General features: G+C 37.2%; 2 protein-coding genes across 2 annotated transcripts in view; one reads left to right on the top strand and one right to left on the bottom strand.

Annotated features, from left to right (window-relative positions):
* LOC139937998 (selenoprotein H-like) overlaps positions 1-18,069 on the top strand; it is a 57,557-nt gene that overhangs the window by 3,065 nt on the left and 36,423 nt on the right. The window contains exon 2 of the mRNA XM_071933327.1: positions 121-266. Coding sequence (XP_071789428.1) covers positions 121-266 — 146 coding nt within the window. The remainder of the gene's footprint in view (positions 1-120; positions 267-18,069) is intronic.
* Positions 4,959-7,390, bottom strand: LOC139938078 (uncharacterized). Its single transcript, XM_071933457.1, has 2 exons — positions 6,397-7,390; positions 4,959-5,149 (listed from the first exon to the last, which is right to left on the bottom strand). Exons 1-2 carry the CDS (start codon positions 7,388-7,390, stop codon positions 4,959-4,961), a joined length of 1,185 nt encoding a protein of 394 aa, XP_071789558.1.

The following is an 18,069-nucleotide window of genomic DNA, read 5'->3' as shown; positions in this document are numbered from 1 at the left end:
AGCCTTGAGTCAAGGCTACTGCAGAACCTGATCTGTTTTTTTAACATGTGTCTTTGAACACTTGAATTGCCCAATACTCATTTTCACTAATTGCCATATATTATTTGCATTTATTTACAGTCGTTCCTGACGAGTGTACGGCCGCAATGCCGATCAGATTATTGAGGCATTGCAGTCGGAGTTCCCCGATATCAGTGCAGAGAAGAACCCAACGAAGCCTCGCTCCAAGAGCTTTGAGATATCTCTCTTTAAAGAGGATGGGTCTGGTAAGTAGAAAGTACAATGTTTAGACGCTAAAGGGTTTTGATCATGACATGAATCCCTACACTGTGAATGAAGATGTATGTAAAATAATTTACCTGTAGAAGTTTTCGCGTCACTATAAAAGAAGAAATAAATAAATAAGCAAATGAATAAGAAAGGTGTGAATAATTTATTACAAACAATTGACAACAAAAAATGGCCATCTCACAAGAAAATCTTCAAACCTCAAATCCTGGTCCTTATTATGAGAAACTGTTTATGTTTAAAAAACTTTTTTTGTTGGTCAAGTCAAGGTTTTGTTGCAGAAACGACATTTCAAAAGGAGCTCAAAAATTTCAGAAAGATTTTGTCATATCGACGTGTTGGAAGTCATATACGAGTCAAGCTTTTTTTCCAGATTAAAAACTGAGCAAACTGTTTGAAATGTTTGTAAACCTCTAGTTTTCCTTAGAATCATACACTCACAAAGAGTGTTACCACAACCCTTTATCATTGTACACATGCACCTCCACTATGCAAGCCATCAAATCATTCTTACCTATAACGCCCTGTGGTGTTACAACATCCGACCACATGGTGATCTCTCTGTAGGGGACTTTGACGAGAACAGCTCTTGTCTTGTGCAAAGGGATACCCTCCAAACTCTGGAGTTGACTGAAGAACAGTGTGTGGGCTTGGACCCCCGAGTTTATAGCATCACTGATCAGACGTCGTCCTTCAATCATTACCCTGCCCGATTGCTCTCTGTATTTGCGAGACTTGACGAGCATCATCAACCGTCTATCAAACACAAATCAAATAAGTCATAAGAAACGAAGGATTGTTCTGCGATGGTAACAGGTAATAATGACATTTGGCGTCATCTGCGAATACGTCAGCTTTGAGGACGGTCACCCCTCAAATTTCTACCACAGTACTTGGGATGAATCTGCGTTGTGCTGAAAACGACATTTGGCTGAAAACTACAACCGTTGCAGAACCATCTGTAGTTGAGAATGAAAACTCTCTGAAATTCCTGAGTCCCGCTCCAGGGTGTCCATAAATGTTGCGCTGGGATGCTCTCTTGAACTTTAACCATGTTGAGGCTCCCACAGCTTCTTTTTTAATTAGAATTTTAGTGTTTTTTCTGTCTAAGTCTATGGACTAGTTGTGACTGAGGAGGGCTGGGCTTGGAGTTGGAGTCGGGTCAGGATGAGGGAAATGTGGAAGAGGAATCACCAAAAAAGACCTAAGGCATAATGTAGAGTCAGAATGAATAGCAGAGACGAAAATAAGCAGGCAGAATGACAAGAGTGGTTAACATGACTGGTATGAGCTGATTGTTTTATTTCATCACATGGTGGCTGTAAAATTGCCTGAATTACAAACAACAAAATGAATTTGATTCTCCCTAATGAGACTGCACTAGTGGTAAACTGTTCAAGCCTGGAATACATCTTAGAAAGGATAAGGCAATTTTCATTTTGCAAAGGGCAATTCTATTGGAAAATCTCATTAAGTCAGTGGGAAACTTTTGAAGGGGCACCAAGGCCAAGACCAGGGGGGCAACGGAGGTCATGACCTCTGTGGGCTGCGTGTAATTCCAGGCCTGGTATTCATTGGACCTACAATACCAGATTAGTCTGAGTGCTAATAGAATGGATGTTAGTTACAGACTACAATGTTCAGTTATTGTTTGATGATGAAGACTCCTAAAAAAGAGGGCTATAAGTAATTTGCTGTTAAATGGGGAAAAGTCTTAAGATTAGCTTGTTTGTTCTAAGGATCTACCAGCATGTTATTTTGGTGCAGAATTTTACTCTTTTGTGCTCATTAGGTGCAGTAAATAAAGTTAAGAAATTACATATATAACTATAATAAGTGTGTTTAAATTTTCAAGCAAATGCCACCAAAGTACAAACACTAAACACCAATCTGCAATTCACCAGCGATGGTTAGAAAAAAGTAAATCTAGAGCAATTGAAAATTATTTGTAAGTTTCCCATCGTTGAATTGAGACTGATTAAAGGGCCTACATAGGCTCCAAGAACGAGGCTCTCATTAAACGGGCATGCAACTTTTCAGCTGATCAGCAGATTTCCACTTTTGTCTTTTCTAAAACAGTGCCATAGAAAACTGGAAAACACTGTACAAAAGTTAAGTAATCGGTCATTTCCTCTGTTATTTTTGCAATTAGAAAGTTGCATGTCTAATTAAAGCTTGCAGTAAAAATGGACGTTTTCTTTTAGTATAGGTAGGGAATGGTTAAAAGTGTTCAAAGGGTGTTCCTGTTTGTGGCTACAACGGCTACGGGCTACTAGATCAAGGCGATCCGTTGAAGCATGTAGTAAAATATTGACATCATGATCAAGGCAGGCTTGAGGATGTATGGAATTATGAACTCTCAGCTCACCACCCAGTTGTCGCATTTGATACCTCACCCTTTATAACGATAGGGAGGGAGGGTGCGTGCATTCAGTAACTGGATGAGAAATCATAATTCCTAATACATCCACAAGTCAGCTTTGAACATGACAAGACATCCTCTCTAAAATAACTTATATGAAGTTTTCTCTAAAATAACTTCATATGAAGTTTTTACAATGTTGTTTAATTTTAATAGCCTTATGGTAAAAAACAACCAGTCTTTTCTATAAAAGTATTAAGTAATATATTTCAGAAAAACAATTTCATCCCGTGAACAGATTTTGTGCACACCAGGGAACGATTTCATCCAGCAATTTTGCATAGCAAAACCTGTAGACGAAACATATTTTGTGCACACTGAATGCCAATATTGAGTAGAATTTGTGATTTTTGAGTAGCAACTGATACAAGGGAAATCACTCACTGCACACTGAATACTAAACATGTATTGAGTAGTAAATGATAACTTTTGAGTTGCAACTGATGTTTTTTGTGTAGCATTTTGCTCTGCTATACTACAAGGGAAATAGTTCATTGGATTTAGTTTACGTTCACACTTAAATGAGACAAATTATGGATTAATTCGAGCTGGTGAAAAAATTATCATTCACAAAACCGTTTTAACATCTAGTAAGGCGTGAGATATTTTCTTGGTAAAAAACCCACAGCAAAACAGATTGCAGCAAAACTACACAAATCTACAATTCACCCAAATCATATCTACATTAATTTTATCCCATAGTAACTTTTTATAACATTGAATTAAAAAGATTTTATTAATTAGTAGTTGGAGCTTTAAATCACATTATATTAAAGCATGGAGGAAGGAAGAGAAGGAGCTCAAACGAAGGGACTTCAAAAGTCGAACCCGTGGTACCGCGGTCGTCTTGGATCGGACGAGTTGGTCTATTAAAAGCGTTTGAAACCGTTTGTTATGAAATGCATTGGTTAGAAAGATGTTTTAAAAGTAGAATATAATGATCCACACAAGTATCACTCGAAATTGCACGGTTTTCCTTTTACGTCGCGAACTATCACGGTCGGCCATTTATGGGAGTCAAAATTTTGACTCCCTTAAATGGCCGACTGTGTTAGTTAACAGGGTGAAAAGAAAACCACGCAATTTCGAGGCATATTTGTGTAGATCATTGTATTCTACTTTTACAATATCTTTCTAACCATATACATTTTACAATAAACGGTTACAGAACGCTTTTCAAAGACCAACTCGACCGATCCAAGGCAACGTGTTCCTTTAATGACACCTCATAATCACCCACATATCTTATACAAACATCGGGCGACCTGGCGTATGTGAGTTTGCGCGTGCGCACTTGGTTCTTCACTCAACTATGGTGTCAAATAATGTCGTATGGATATAATAGAAAAAAAACTTTTTTGAGACGTGTTAAAATGTGTGTACACTTTCGCCCACCAATTCAAAAAACACAATTGAATACCAACCATCCTTAAGTGCTAAAAAATACCCCAATTTTGTACCAATGCAAGTGACAGGAAAGTCACAAAAAATGTAAAAATATGCTATGATATTTCCATGTAAACACCACAAACGGTAAATGAAAACGTGTATATTCACAATTCTTGTCTCCAATGATTCAACTTTACACGAAGGCAACGGTGCAGAGTGGCGATACCACACCTTCTGTCAAAAAGATCTAATCACGCTCACTAATCGGCCGTCCAGCTGGAGGTCTCCTATCTTTTTCCACTGGTCAGACAGGGGCACTGTCATGGTATTCTTTTTTTACTCTGCGGTTTTGCGGGTCGTTCGAACTCCTTCTCTTCCTTCCTCCATGATTAAAGTAAATTACATATACTCTTTGTCCTCACTGAAGGTGCAGTAAATTAAAGAGGTGTTCATTATCTCAAATGAAATTCACAAAAATACACATTACTAAAACATCAACAAATCTACAATAATTTTTTTTTAAAGGTTTATCCCATAGTAATTTTTATAACATTGAATTAAAAAGGTTTAAAAAATTAGCACTGGTGCTTTAAATCACATTGTAAACTACATACTCTTTGTGTTCGCTGAAGGTGCAGTAAAGTAAAGATGTGTTCAATATCTCAAACGAAATTCACCAAAATACACATTACTAAAACATCAAATCACCAATGATATTTCTTTGTCTTTATTGAATTTACCTTTTATTTATTTTATATTTTTATTTTAGACTGTCTGAACATTGTCAAAAATAGTTGAAATTACGAATGAAATATTTACGAATTTAATCCGTCATCCGATAATATAATATATAGTCAAGTCAACTGGAATTACTATTATTTGTGACGAAACTGTTCAGGTCTTGTCCTGGATGCATCAACAGGCCGACTGATCTTGTAGCAACAAAAGGTTGGTGACCCGTGTTGGGGTCACTGAATCGTGCAGACGTCGAGGGATCTGCCACAAGATCAGTCGGCTTGATGATGCAACCAAGATAGGACGTGAAACTGTCTGCAGGAATAAATAGTAAGTCCAGTTGACTTAAAGGCAGTGGACACTATTGGTAATTGTCAAAGACCAGTCTTCTCACTTGTTGTATCTCAACATATGCATAAAATAACAAACCTGTGAAAATTTGAGCTCAATCGGTCATCAAACTTCCGAGATAATAATGAAAGAAAAAATACCCTTGTCACACGAAGTTGTGTGCGTTTAGATAGTTGATTTTGAGACCTTCTAAACTTGAGGTCTCGAAATCAAATTCGTGGAAAATTACTTCTCTCTCGAAAACTATGGCACTTCAGAGGGAGCCATTTCTCACAATGGTTTATAACCATCAACCTCTCCCCATTACTGGTCACCAAGAAAGGTTTTGTGCTAATAATTATTGTGAGTGATTACCAATAGTGTCCACAGCCTTTAACTATATTCAATGACAATGGAGTGAAAGAAGTGCAATACTGGTTAGGGTTGCTGAGTCCATAATCACTGCAAATGAAACTGGCATGGAGAAAAAAACAAAATTCTTTGAAAAATATCCTTTTCACAAAAAACTTCTAGTACCTTGTAAAAAAAATAGTACATTTTTAAATATATGCCAAATCATTATCTTTCTCCCACAGGTGTACTTTGATTTGTATTACTCGAAGCTTCCATTAAATTAGTCTTTTTTCTTTCTTTCTGAGCAGCCATATGTCTAGCATTATTTTAGTCCTTTAGCTACCCAGAATTTGATTTATTTTCCTAAAATCTAAGCTCTTACATTGTAAGTGACAACACCACTGACTTTATCCCGATGTTTGAAGGGTCCAATATTTAATACCACACCATCAAAGATATTTTAAAGGTAATCTGTTCATTTCCCAATAATTTGTACATCTAACTGACTTTTTTTACACCCAGCCGTTTTCAGTGTTTTGATTGCATGTGTAAAACTCAAATTACAACTCATCAAACATCATGAAGGGTGTGTCGAAAAAAAGTTTGCATTCTTAAGAGTTAAAAACAACTTCAACATAAGAAATTAGTTATTTGTTGTTATAGTAAATTTGCGGTAACAACATGCTTACCGCAACCATTTACTAAATCATATTTCCACTATGCAAAGTTTAAAACCAAACGTAATTTTTGTTCAAGAATTTAAGCTTCCCAATCTTTTTTTCGTTGCTCTATAATTAGTTACTTGTTTGAGAGGCACATTTTCATGGAACATGTTTTGAGAGATTTGTATACCATCACCTGACCAAACCAATTTATACCATCCCCGTTAGCAGATTCATATGGATAATACTTACCATTTAAATTAGAATGATAACAACTATTATACCACCATGCTCCTTTGAACAGTACAGCACAGTTACTGTTGCCCCTTAGATCATTATCCTTGTCCTTAGTGCTGAACATCATTCCATTGTGGTATTCAAGTGAATCTTCTGCTGTGCTGCTCGCCTTGTAGGAGCCAATCTCAAGTTGATAGTTGTCCCCACCAATCTTGAAGTGTCCATATTCAGCAAAGGATTCTTCTCCATCCCATCTGACCATCTCAATCTTCAGCTTCCATGGTCCTGCAGACTCAGTCAGAGTACGTAGGTTCTCATTTCCAAGCCAGAATTCACCAGACAAGTTACCAAAGCCACCCTGGTAGTCAGTCCAGTTACGATAGAAATCAACACTGCCGTCTTGACGCCTCTGAATGACCATCCAACCCTGACCATCAGTGTCCATGTCACAGTATACTTGAAGGGTGTTGTTGAATCCAGCAGGGAATATTGTGTAGATACCACTCACATTATGACCTGCCACAAGAAGCTCCTGGCAACTGCTGTTTTGAGGCCCAGAGGAGATGGTTGTATCAGGCTGTGTAGGGAGTGCTTGGTCAGGTAGAGAGAAGTGAGGTGTTTCTACATCAGCATCAAAGTACACACTACCATAGTATGTAATGAAGTCATCAGGATACTGAGCCCTGGTAGCATTGTTCAGCTCACACAGATGATTGTCAATGTTGTAATTGACTGAGTGGCACTGAGGATCAGCATGGCAGTATCTCACACAGAGGACATGAGAATGAGTTACTTTCGCTTGATATGAAAGTTGCAGTAATTTTCTATTTTCTGCAGATAGAAACTCTCTCATATTTGTCTTACATGCAGTTGCATCAGAAGCTGATGTTTGATTGATGTTTAAAATGATCAGTGTAAGAGTGGTAACTGCATGTAGCATCAGGAATTGTGCTTGAGAAGCTTTGCAAGCCATCATACATTGCATGTAGATTTAGTCTTGGCAAATATGGATATCTTTCAGACCAATATCTCAAAATTGGAAAGCTGAATCTTCACAAACTGTCTCCTGACGGAGACAAGAGCAAGCTATAGTCGAAACGTTGAGACAAATTAAAGAACTTACTCTGTGATAGTGAAGTTAATAATGATCCACTAAGAGCTAGAGGAGTAGTACCGTCCGATTGTTTACCTTCAGCCCAGGTAGTAGTTTAAAAGCAGGACAGTTCTTTTCAGAACTGAGAAGTCTCAAACAATCTATTCTGAATTTATAGCAAGACAGTTCTCCAAAGAACAAAATCTACCTGGGAAGTAGATACACGTGTTACCGCAAACCAAAATGACACCTCACCGAGCTAAGTCTCAAATCCCATGTATTTATATATGGCATGGAGACTCTCGTGGGGTGCTGGTTGGTTATTCCTGGTCACATGTTATAAGGACGCCAGCCCAAATGATACGATTGGTTGCCTGTTTGTATTGTCTTCACTGTTGTGCGCGCAATCAATCAATAACTGTGAATAGCTCAACTTTGATTAAAAAGTGACTATTGAAACTACCAGGGAGCAGCCTTAATTAAAATTGTGGTGTGGAACAATGACAAATTTTGTTTTAAATGTACAAGGGCACTCCTATTGTGAAGATAACCTGGTTTCATTCATGGCAAGTATTGGTATAATTAAATCACCCATCAGCAGCTCCTTTCGTAAAAATACCATCACTTGACAACTTCAAGAGGGAACTTGCTTACATAGACGTACATTTGGTTTAATTTAAATACAAGTATTTAATTCCTTCATTTTCACTTTGTATTGCTTTTTGTGTAGACAGCTGATCAGTGTTCTGGAGAAGTCGGGCATTAGATAGATAGATAGATAAAATGGTTTATTAAAAAACTGTCCTCGCAGCACAAAGGCTGAATTATAACAATTTTACATAAATTTAAAATTTGAAATTAAATAGAAGGCAAATTGGTAATAAAAAAATAAACAAAAAAAATATATAAAAAATACGTGAAATAGTTAAGCCACTCCCCTAAATGTACACATTGAAAATTGCACATTGAAATTGCATTATAAATCCATATTATTATTATTAAAAAAGTTCTGTTTAAATGACTGTCATAAGGAGCTTAAGATTTTCTATAAATCTTTGGATTTTGTATAAATACAAATTTTTTTAAATCAAATTGTTCTCAAATGTATGACCAGGCACAACATGAGACATGTTGGGAAGGTGTGGGTAATGGCAGGGCTTGAATCTAGGAGTAAAATCCACGAGACTGTAAAATAGTTACGAGACCAGATTCAAACTAGGAAAACAGTATTGCTGACCCAGCTTAAAGGGAAGGTACACGTTTGGTAATTGTCAAAGACCAGTCTCTTCGTTTGGTGTATCCCATCATAAGCATAAAATAACAACCATGTGAAAGTTTGGACTCAAATGGTCTTCGAAGTTGCGAGAAAATGATGAATGGTTAACCAACACCCTTGATGGACGAATTGGTGTGCTTTCAGATAGGAACAAATCACTTCTAGCTAGAAGTCTTTTATTATTTAGTGAGAAATTACCTCTCTCTCAAAAACTATGTTACTTCAGAGGGAGTCGTTTCCCACAATGTTTTATACTATCAACAGCTCTCCAATGCTCGTTACCAAGTCAGTTTTTAAGTTAATATTTGTTTTTAGTACAAACGTGTACCTTCCCTTTAAAAGGCATCTAAAGCACTATGGGAAGAACATGTACACAGTTCTCACTTGTCATAAAATGGTTCAAATGAAGTAAAGTCAATACAATTTAAAGGTAACTCAGTGGTTGGTGCAGGCACATATGATTCCCCATACACCACTGGCAGAATTTTCTTTACTTCCGACCACCACACATTTTCATTTTATTGTTCAAATATTGTAATGTTAATTTGCAATTTCCCTTTAAAGGCAGTGGACACTATTGGTAATTACTCAAAATAATTATTATCATAAAACTTTTCTTGATTACAAGTAATGGGGAGAGGTTGATAGTATACAAATATTGAGTGGCTCAGAGTGGAATGGGAGGAATATTATCGCAAGGTAAAATTTGGACTGTTTCATTTCACGAGGCGAAGCCAAGTGAAATGGAACAGTCCAAATTTTACCGAGCAATAATATTCCTTCCATTCCACAAATTAAAGCCACTCAATATTTGTTTTATATAACTTACATATAGATCCTTGTCATTTGATGTATTTTAAAAGTATAACATTATGAATCACACAAGTTACTGACAACCAAAAATCATATAGCGCCGCATTGCGGCAACAATGCACAAATCGGATCACGACCTTTTGCACAGGTGCTCCTTTGTTTTAGCAGCGGCGCGGCGGCACACTGTACTGCTCAAAGACATTGGGAACAAGGATGATCCTAACTGTTGAATGGGAATTGCTATTCCCCATGGGCGAATAGGTCTTTTTGATCGCCGGTGCGGATGGGAGTAATAGTGAATGTCACGTGAAGTAAGTTCCACCAATCAAATGACAAGGATCTGTATGTCAGTTATATAATATAAAACATTGTGAGGAACAGCCCCCTCTGAAGTGACGTAGGTTTCAATTCGAGACCTCAGGTTTAGAATTTGAGGTCTCGAAATCAAGCATCTGAAAGCACACAACTTCGTGTGACCATGGTGCGACAAGGGTGTTTTTTCTTTCATTAATATATCGCAACTTCGACGACCGATTGAGCTCAAATTTTCACAGGTTTGTAATTTTATGCATATGTTAAGATACACCAACTGTGAAGACTAGTCTTTGACAATTACCAATAGTGTTCAGTGTCTTTAAAGGAATTTGAATATAAAAACCAGTAAAAGAAAATGGTATCCAAAGCCATAAATTTTGAACGCTTCTTTGGTTTGAGGCTATGTTTATGATCTGTGGAAAACATTTTTCTGTCAATAAATAAATCCTTCGCAGAACCCTGGTAGTTTATCAGACCCAAAGTCAACATTTGATCACAATTTGTTTTTGTTAAGATATTACACAGCAAGGTGTTGCCATTCACTTGTTTAAACACAAGACAGATGGAATTGTCAGTTTACTTGCTTGGGCCTCTGGTCCAGTGTAAAATTTGAACCCGAATGGTCAGTGTTCTTCCCCTTAGCAATGGTCCAATGGCCAAATGCCAGTTAAAACACCTAAAGAAAAGTCAAACTTCCCTCCCGAGTAGTCGGACGGGCTAGTTCAGTGTTAGATAGCATCCATATTTCATTTGAAACAATGACTGGTGAAAAAGCTGATGAATTAGTGAAATGACAAGTTAATTGGTCCTGCTAGCAAATTAATAAAAAAAAATACATAAAAAAATAAGGAAAACCCTGGCAGTAATTCTTTTCTTATTTTAAAAGTTTTTTCAAGTTTAGTTTGATTTCCATGAGGTTTTAAGCTTTATCCAACACCTGTATCAACATACTACAGTTAAAAATGTGCTCTGCATGAGTGATGCAACAAGACCTTTAATTAACCTAAAGGGAAATTAATAATAGTGACTTGGATGCAAGTTACAGGAAATTAAAAAAAATTGCTTTCTAAAGATGTTCACACTTGACTGAAAATGATGGAACAAAAACCTGTGGCTGCAGTTTTTTTTTTAATTGAAAAGGCTGTGTGTATAGAAACAGTTATTTTGGTGCCTTTTTGATGGGAATATGGTCAAGGATAGAATGCATTGCGGTAAGACTACATGCACATGTAAGAGCAACACATTGTACCTGTGCATCAATAGTAAGGGAATATTCGCTTAGCACAGTTTAACAACACTGCTAACCATAAGTAAAGCAAAATGCACACTAGTCACTGGCTATAGACCCATAGGTCTCATGCAAACGTAGTCCCACATACATGTCAGGAAATTACTAAGGGAATAAAAGGGTAGTTCTTAAACGGCTATTTAAAACCGGCAGGCTCGTTGCCGTGTGATACAGGCCTGAGTCGAAAGCGAGGGCCTTTATTGCAAGGCAACGACCCTGCAAGGTTTTAAACGGCCGTTTAAGAACGAGTCACTACTCTTTTATTGCCATTCATAAATGCCTTTTCGGTTAAAAGGCGTAAAAAAGTAAGAAACTCTGTAAAACTTATCCGCTTCCGACCTGCTTGAGCTCTGTATGTTCGACGTCCGTGTATTGCATTGTTACGACTGAGACGCCCAGTTCCGGATCCGTTCGTGCGCGTTGTAGTCTTGGTGCAAGACATTCTCGTTTTCCTTTCACACACAGCGCAGCCAACTCACCGACAGCGACCGCATCGCTCGTAACAAGAAACATCTTGCACCAAGACTAGCGCGTAGTATCTGAAAACAACCGGTTATAAACAGAGCTACAGCTGGTCATTATCAACCGCCTAAACACCCCCACGTGACGCCCTCTCCACCAATAGGAATAGCTAAACTGTCTGATGTATTTATGAATGTATGTTAAAGCGCCTTGAGTGTCACTCGATGATGGATATGCGCACTAAATAAGAATTTAGTAAACTTTTGCTTAGTCTTTTTGGTCAAGCTGTGAACCAGTGATTCTAATTTAATCCAAACACTTCACCTTATCAAGCAAAACTAGGTTGTATATGCAGAGAGCATGAAATTAAGAAATATTTTCTGATTTATATAAGACTCTCCACCGTATGAGACACACAAATCAAAACTCGTTATTGGTGGTATGCATATTGCTCTGAACTGCATTTTTTTCTATAAAAATACACAAATCAGTAATTTATATTTGTTGAAATATCTTAGATGTAGGTTGTGTACAGATTGTTATGAAGTATGAATACTTCAAGGTAATGGATTGTTTTTTTGCTGACAAGACAGTTGCTGGCAGCGTATAAGCACTTTATGTAATCCACCTTTTTATCATAAACTGACAAACCTGTAGAAGATTGAGATCGATCGGCCATCTGGGTCACGAGAAAAACTGTAAACCTGATAACATATTTTGCATGACATCATTTAAGAAAAATGAATAGAATGCTCAACACTGAGCTATAAACTCCAAGTGGGAAATAGTTTTTTTTATTTCTCATCAAAAATGACATTTCAGAGTCAGACAGAAATATTTTCTACTATCATCATCATTAGACCGTGTAAGTTTTTTGTAAATCTGTGATCTTCTCAATTTTTGTTTTTTTACCAATGCTGTAATTGCCTTTAAAATATTGCCAAAATTAATCCTTGTTCAATATGCTCCAAAAACCTCAAGTCAATCCTTACAGAGTCCTTGGATACTTAATTGCCTGCCATGTGTGGAGAAGCTACACTCACTTCAAAATCAATTACTTCTTTAAAGAATATCGGCTTTAATTAGTTGCCTGCTCAGACTAGATTCGTGTTTTAAGGTCGGTTTAGACTACCTCTCTTTCTTTGGTTCGTAATTCATATTGGATTTTACTTCTTTGAAGCTTATTGACTATAGATTAAAGTCACACCCATCTTATAAACCATGGCTGGATTCATAGATGTTTAGATTAAAGGCACTGGTCACTATTAACTATACAAAATAATTGTCAGAATAAAAACTAACTCAGTAAAGGGCTATGGAGAGCTCTTGATAGAATAAACCATTGTGAAGTAATGTAGTTTTTGAGAAAGAAGTTATTTCTCACTAAAATATTTAAATTAAGAATGTGAGACCTCAGCTGAGCTATTGAAGTCAAGGCATCTGAAAGCACACAACTTGTGCGACAAGGGTGTTTTTTCTTCCGTTATTCACTGGCAACTTCCGACGACCAATTGAGTCAACATTTTCACAGGTTTGTTATTTTATGCGCATATGTTGACATACACCAAGTGAGAATACTGGTCTTTGACAATTACCAATAGTGTCCAGTGCCTTTAAGGCAAGCTTTCAGTGGTTCTTTTGAATATACAATCCAATTTAGTGATTTGATTGCAACTTCTCCATAGCTTTGCTCGCTACTGAGGCTAAAAACTACGCAGCCTTTGGAAATACAATTGTTTGCTGCCATATTGTGCAGGGCTACATTTGATTTAAAATCACTGAAAACTTCAATAAAGCATATCGGCTTTAATAGTTATCTACTCCCACTAGATTTGTGTTTTAAGGTCAATTTCAATTTTTTTTTTACAATCTTATCTGTGATTTGATTCCATCTTGTGTGTCTCTACTGGCTATTGACGTCAATAACAAAAACACAGTCCTTGGAAACTTAATTGGTTGCCATACGTGAGGCCTAACTCGCTTCAAACTCAATGAAGACAATTAATACTTTAAAGTGTATCAGCTTTTAATTAGTTACCAAGTCAGATTGGGTTCGTGATTTAAAGCCATTGGACCCTTTCGGTACAGAAAAAAAAAAAAGTTCACAGATTTACAAATAATTTACAGGGTTTACAGAAGGTAATGGTGAAAGACTTCTCTTGAAATATTAGTCCATGAAATGCTTTACTTTTTGAGAAAACGGTAAAACAATATAAATTCTCGTTAACGAGAATTACGGATTTGTTATAAACACATGTCATGACACGGCGAAACGCGCGAAAACAGGAGTGGGTTTTCCCGTTATTTTCTCCCGACTCCGATGTCCGATTGAGCCTAAATTTCCACAGGATTGTTATTTTATATATAAGTTGTGATACACGAAGTGTGGGACTTGGACAATACTGTTTACCGAAAGTGTATAATGGCTTTAAGGTCAGTTTTGAACTTGTACTTCATCATCATCATAAGTTAGCATCATGCATTTCTTCACCGGCTGCCTGACTGGTGAGAAGCTTTCTAGACTGATCTTGAGCTGCCACTTCTGCCTCCTCCCCAGACCAACCAGTGCCTAGTCTGCAAAGGTCCCTCTGGATTACATTTTCCATGTTGTCTTAGGGCCATCTCGTCTGCGTTTCCCCTGGGTTGGTGACCAGTTTTAGAGTTGCTTAGAGATCTGATTAGTTCCCATTCGTTGGAGGTTACAAAACCACTGCAAATCGCTTGTATTTGGGCGATACAATCCTGCACCGATAGAGACAACTACAGATGGACAGATACATGTAGCCGCAACACTTCAACAGATGTAGATATGGCCTAAAAGTTAAAGTATTTCTCTGCTTACCAACTGCAATACAGTGATTCTAAACATGTTTACCCTGATAACTCAGCAGGATCCGACAATAAGCTAAGGGTGCTTGATTGATTAGATCAGACACAAAAGTGCTATAATCGTAAACACATCTTAGAGAACTGAAAGTGTTGAAGACAAGACAACTGGAACTCAATTGGTGCTAGACATAGTGCAAGTACAAACTGGGCTGCTGCTGATAAGCTGGATGCAACTCCTCCCCTGAAGGCCTCTAATGTTGGTACTAACTTTAAAAACCTTTTTATTTCAAAGTTACATGAAGTAACTTTAGGATAATCATAAACAAAAAGTAATTGTGTAGAAAGATATTGTGTTTTGCAGAATTATACGGTGATTTGATGTTTTAGTATTGTTTTAGAAACGTGTATTTTGGTGATTTTCGTTACTGTAGATTGTGATTTGCAGATTTGGTGATTTAAAGTTTTAGTAATGTGCACTTTGGTGAATTTCATTTGAGATTATGAACACCTCTTTACTTGACTGGACCTTCAGCGAACACAAAGAGTATGTAGTTCACTGCAATTGAACTTGAATTAAAGCGCCAGTACTAATTTTGGAAATCTTTTGAATTCTATTTTATAAAAAGTTACTATGGGATAAACCATGAAAAAAAAAAATTAAAATAAGACATTGTGATTTGTAGATTTGTGTAGTTTTGCTGCAATCTGTTTTGCTGCGTTTTTTTTACCGTGGAAGAAAAGATCTCTAATGCCTTACTAGATGTTAAAACTGTTAAGGTTTTGTAAATGGTAATTTTTTCACCAGCTCCTATTTATCCATAATTGTTCTCATTTAAATGTAAAAAATGTTATGAACTTAATGCTGTGAACGATTTCCCTTGTAGTGTAGCAGAGCAAAATGCTACTCATCAGTTGCAACTCCAACGTTAACATTTGCTACTCAATATTAGTATTTCGTGTGCGGTGAACAATTTCCTTTGTGAAGCATAAAACATTTTGAGAAACGGCTCCCCCCTGAAGTAAGATATTTCCCATGAAGTAGAATTTTTTCCACGAATTTGATTTTGAGACCTCAGAATTCGATTTTTAGGTCTCGAAATCAAGCATCTGAAAACACACAACTTTGAGTGACAACGGTGTTTTTTCATTCAATATTACGTGTATCTCGCAACTTCGACGACCAATTGAGCTGAAATTTTCACATGTATATTTTATGTATATGTTGAGATACAAACCAAGTGTGAAGACAGTGTCCAGTGTCTTTAAGCAGTCCCATTTCAACAACGTGAAACTTACAAATAATTTTGAATTGCTGTAGATGTACTTTACTAACCATCGCTGGTGAACTGCAGATTGGTGTTTAGTGTTTGTATTTTGGTGACAACTGCTTGAAAATTTAAACACACTAATAATATTTATTGATGTTAATTTCTTAACTTTATTTACTGCACCTAAGGAGCGCAAAGAGTAGTTTAAAATTCTGCACAAAAGTAGCATGCTGGTAAATTTTTATCCAATGCTATGCAAGGTAAAGAATTCATTTCTAAGAAACAATTTGAGGGACTTAGTACAGAGCAAATCAGAACAAAACAAGCTGATCTTAAAAGACGGCTTAAAAAAATGATGATTTATTTTTCCCAGTTTAACAGTAAATTTCTTTGTGCCCTCTTTTTTTTTATAGGAATCTCCATCGTCAAACAATAACTGAGCATCTTAGTCTGTACCGGTAACTAACATCCATTCTATTAGAACTCAGATTAATTGTAGGTCCAATGAATACCAGGCCTGGAATTACACGCAGCCCACAGAGGTCATGACCTCCGTTGCCCCCCTGGTCTTGGCCTTGGTGCCCCTTCAAAAGTTTCCCACTGACCTTAACATGTTTCAATGGAAGTGCCTTGTATAAAATGAAAATTGACTTGTCCTTTCTAATATGAAATTCCAGGCTTGAACAGTTCACCATAAGTGCAGTCTCATCAGCCAGAATCAAATTCATTTTGTTGTTTGTAATTCAGGCTATTTCACAGCCACCAGGTGATGAAATAAAATAAGAAACTCATACCAGTCATGTTAAGATTTTGTGTCATTCTGCCTGCTTATTTTTGTCTCTGCTATTCGTTCTGACTCTACATCATACCTTTTTGGTGACTCTTCCACACTTCCCTCATCCTGACCCGACTCCAACTCCAAGCCCAGCCCTCCTCAGTCTCAACTAGTCCATAGACTTAGACAGAAAAAACGACTAAAATTCAAATAAAAATACTAGCTGTGGGAGCCTCAACATGGTAAAAGATCAAGAGGGCATCCCATTGCCACATTTATGGACACCCTGGAGCGAGACTCTGGAATAGGAGACTTTCGAGACGCTTAGTGGCAGCAGACATACCAGGTAAAAAGCAGAGACACAAAACCATTGTTCCCGGTATTGTGCGCATGCTCAGAACTATGTAACCAATGGAAACTTACCTGGTAAGTCTGCTGCCACCTAGCGTTCCAAAGTCACCCATTATTAGAGATTTTCGTTTTGAAAGCCAAACATAGACGTTTTGAGTACAAAGCAGATTCACACCAAGTAACGTCTTAGAAATTGAGGGACGACCGTCCTCAAAGCTGACTCATGTTCAGGCGACGCCAAATGTCATCATTAACGTCGCAGAAGCATTCGTGACTAGTAGGTGACTAGTGAAATCTACTACTTGATGTATAGTTGCGACCTGTGACAATAGTCGTGACTTATAATTTAGTGTGTTATTTGTGTTTATATAACACCCAAGCAGATCCTTGCCATTTGATTGGAGGATTGTCCGTCACGTGTTAGCAAATAAAAGTACTTGTGCACGCTACGAGATTTGATTCTGTTGTAGAAGACAAAAGAGAGAATTACAATAATCAAACCGAGAAGGAATCATTGCATGAACAATCTTTTCTGTGGTAGAACGAGTTAAGTATTTGCGGATAAAGCCCAGATTTCTTAATTGATACCAAACTGACTTACATATGTTAGAAACCTGGTTAGACATAGACATAGCAGAGTCAAATGTAACACCTAGATTTTTACAGACTACAGAAGGCTTAATTGTACAATTACCAATGTTGATATGAGAGACTTTGACCTTAGCCAGATGAGCTACAGAACCAAGTAAAATCATTTCAGATTTGTCATTGTTTAACTTGGGTGAATGGGATCCCATCCATTGTATAACATCAACTAAGCATGATTCTAGTTTGTGGATGGCACTAGAAGCATTCCGTTGATTAGGAACAAAAGAAACATAAATTTGAACATCATCAGCATAGCAATGGAATCTAATGTGATGGAGATCAAAAACATCCCTTAGTTCACTCAAATATATAGACAATAACATTGGCCCACCAACTGAACCTTGTGGGACACCACAGTTCAAGGAGACAGGATCAGATTGAGTCCCATTTATGTACATGACTTGCTGGCGATCAGTCAGGTAGGATTTAAACCAATCTAGCACAACGTCTTGAACACCCGAGGGGTGAGAGAATATTTCAGAGAATGTCATGATGAACAGTGTCGAAAGCGGATGAAAGGTCTAACGAAACTAA

Source organism: Asterias amurensis, chromosome 6 (genome assembly GCF_032118995.1).
Source record: "Asterias amurensis chromosome 6, ASM3211899v1".
Taxonomy (NCBI): domain Eukaryota; kingdom Metazoa; phylum Echinodermata; class Asteroidea; order Forcipulatida; family Asteriidae; genus Asterias; species Asterias amurensis.
The sequence above is the reverse complement of the archived record's forward strand: the minus strand, read 5'-3'. Positions and strand labels throughout refer to the sequence as shown.

What these genes read in the sequence shown, in the direction of transcription:
- LOC139938078 (XM_071933457.1), bottom strand. Translation starts at nt 7,390, where the DNA reads ATGGCTTGCAAAGCTTCTCAAGCACAATTCCTGATGCTACATGCAGTT. An exon ending in TGAATCTGCTAACGGGGATG is followed by an intron (nt 5,150 to 6,396) that starts GTATAAATTGGT and finishes TTATTCCTGCAG; the next exon opens with ACAGTTTCACGTCCTATCTT.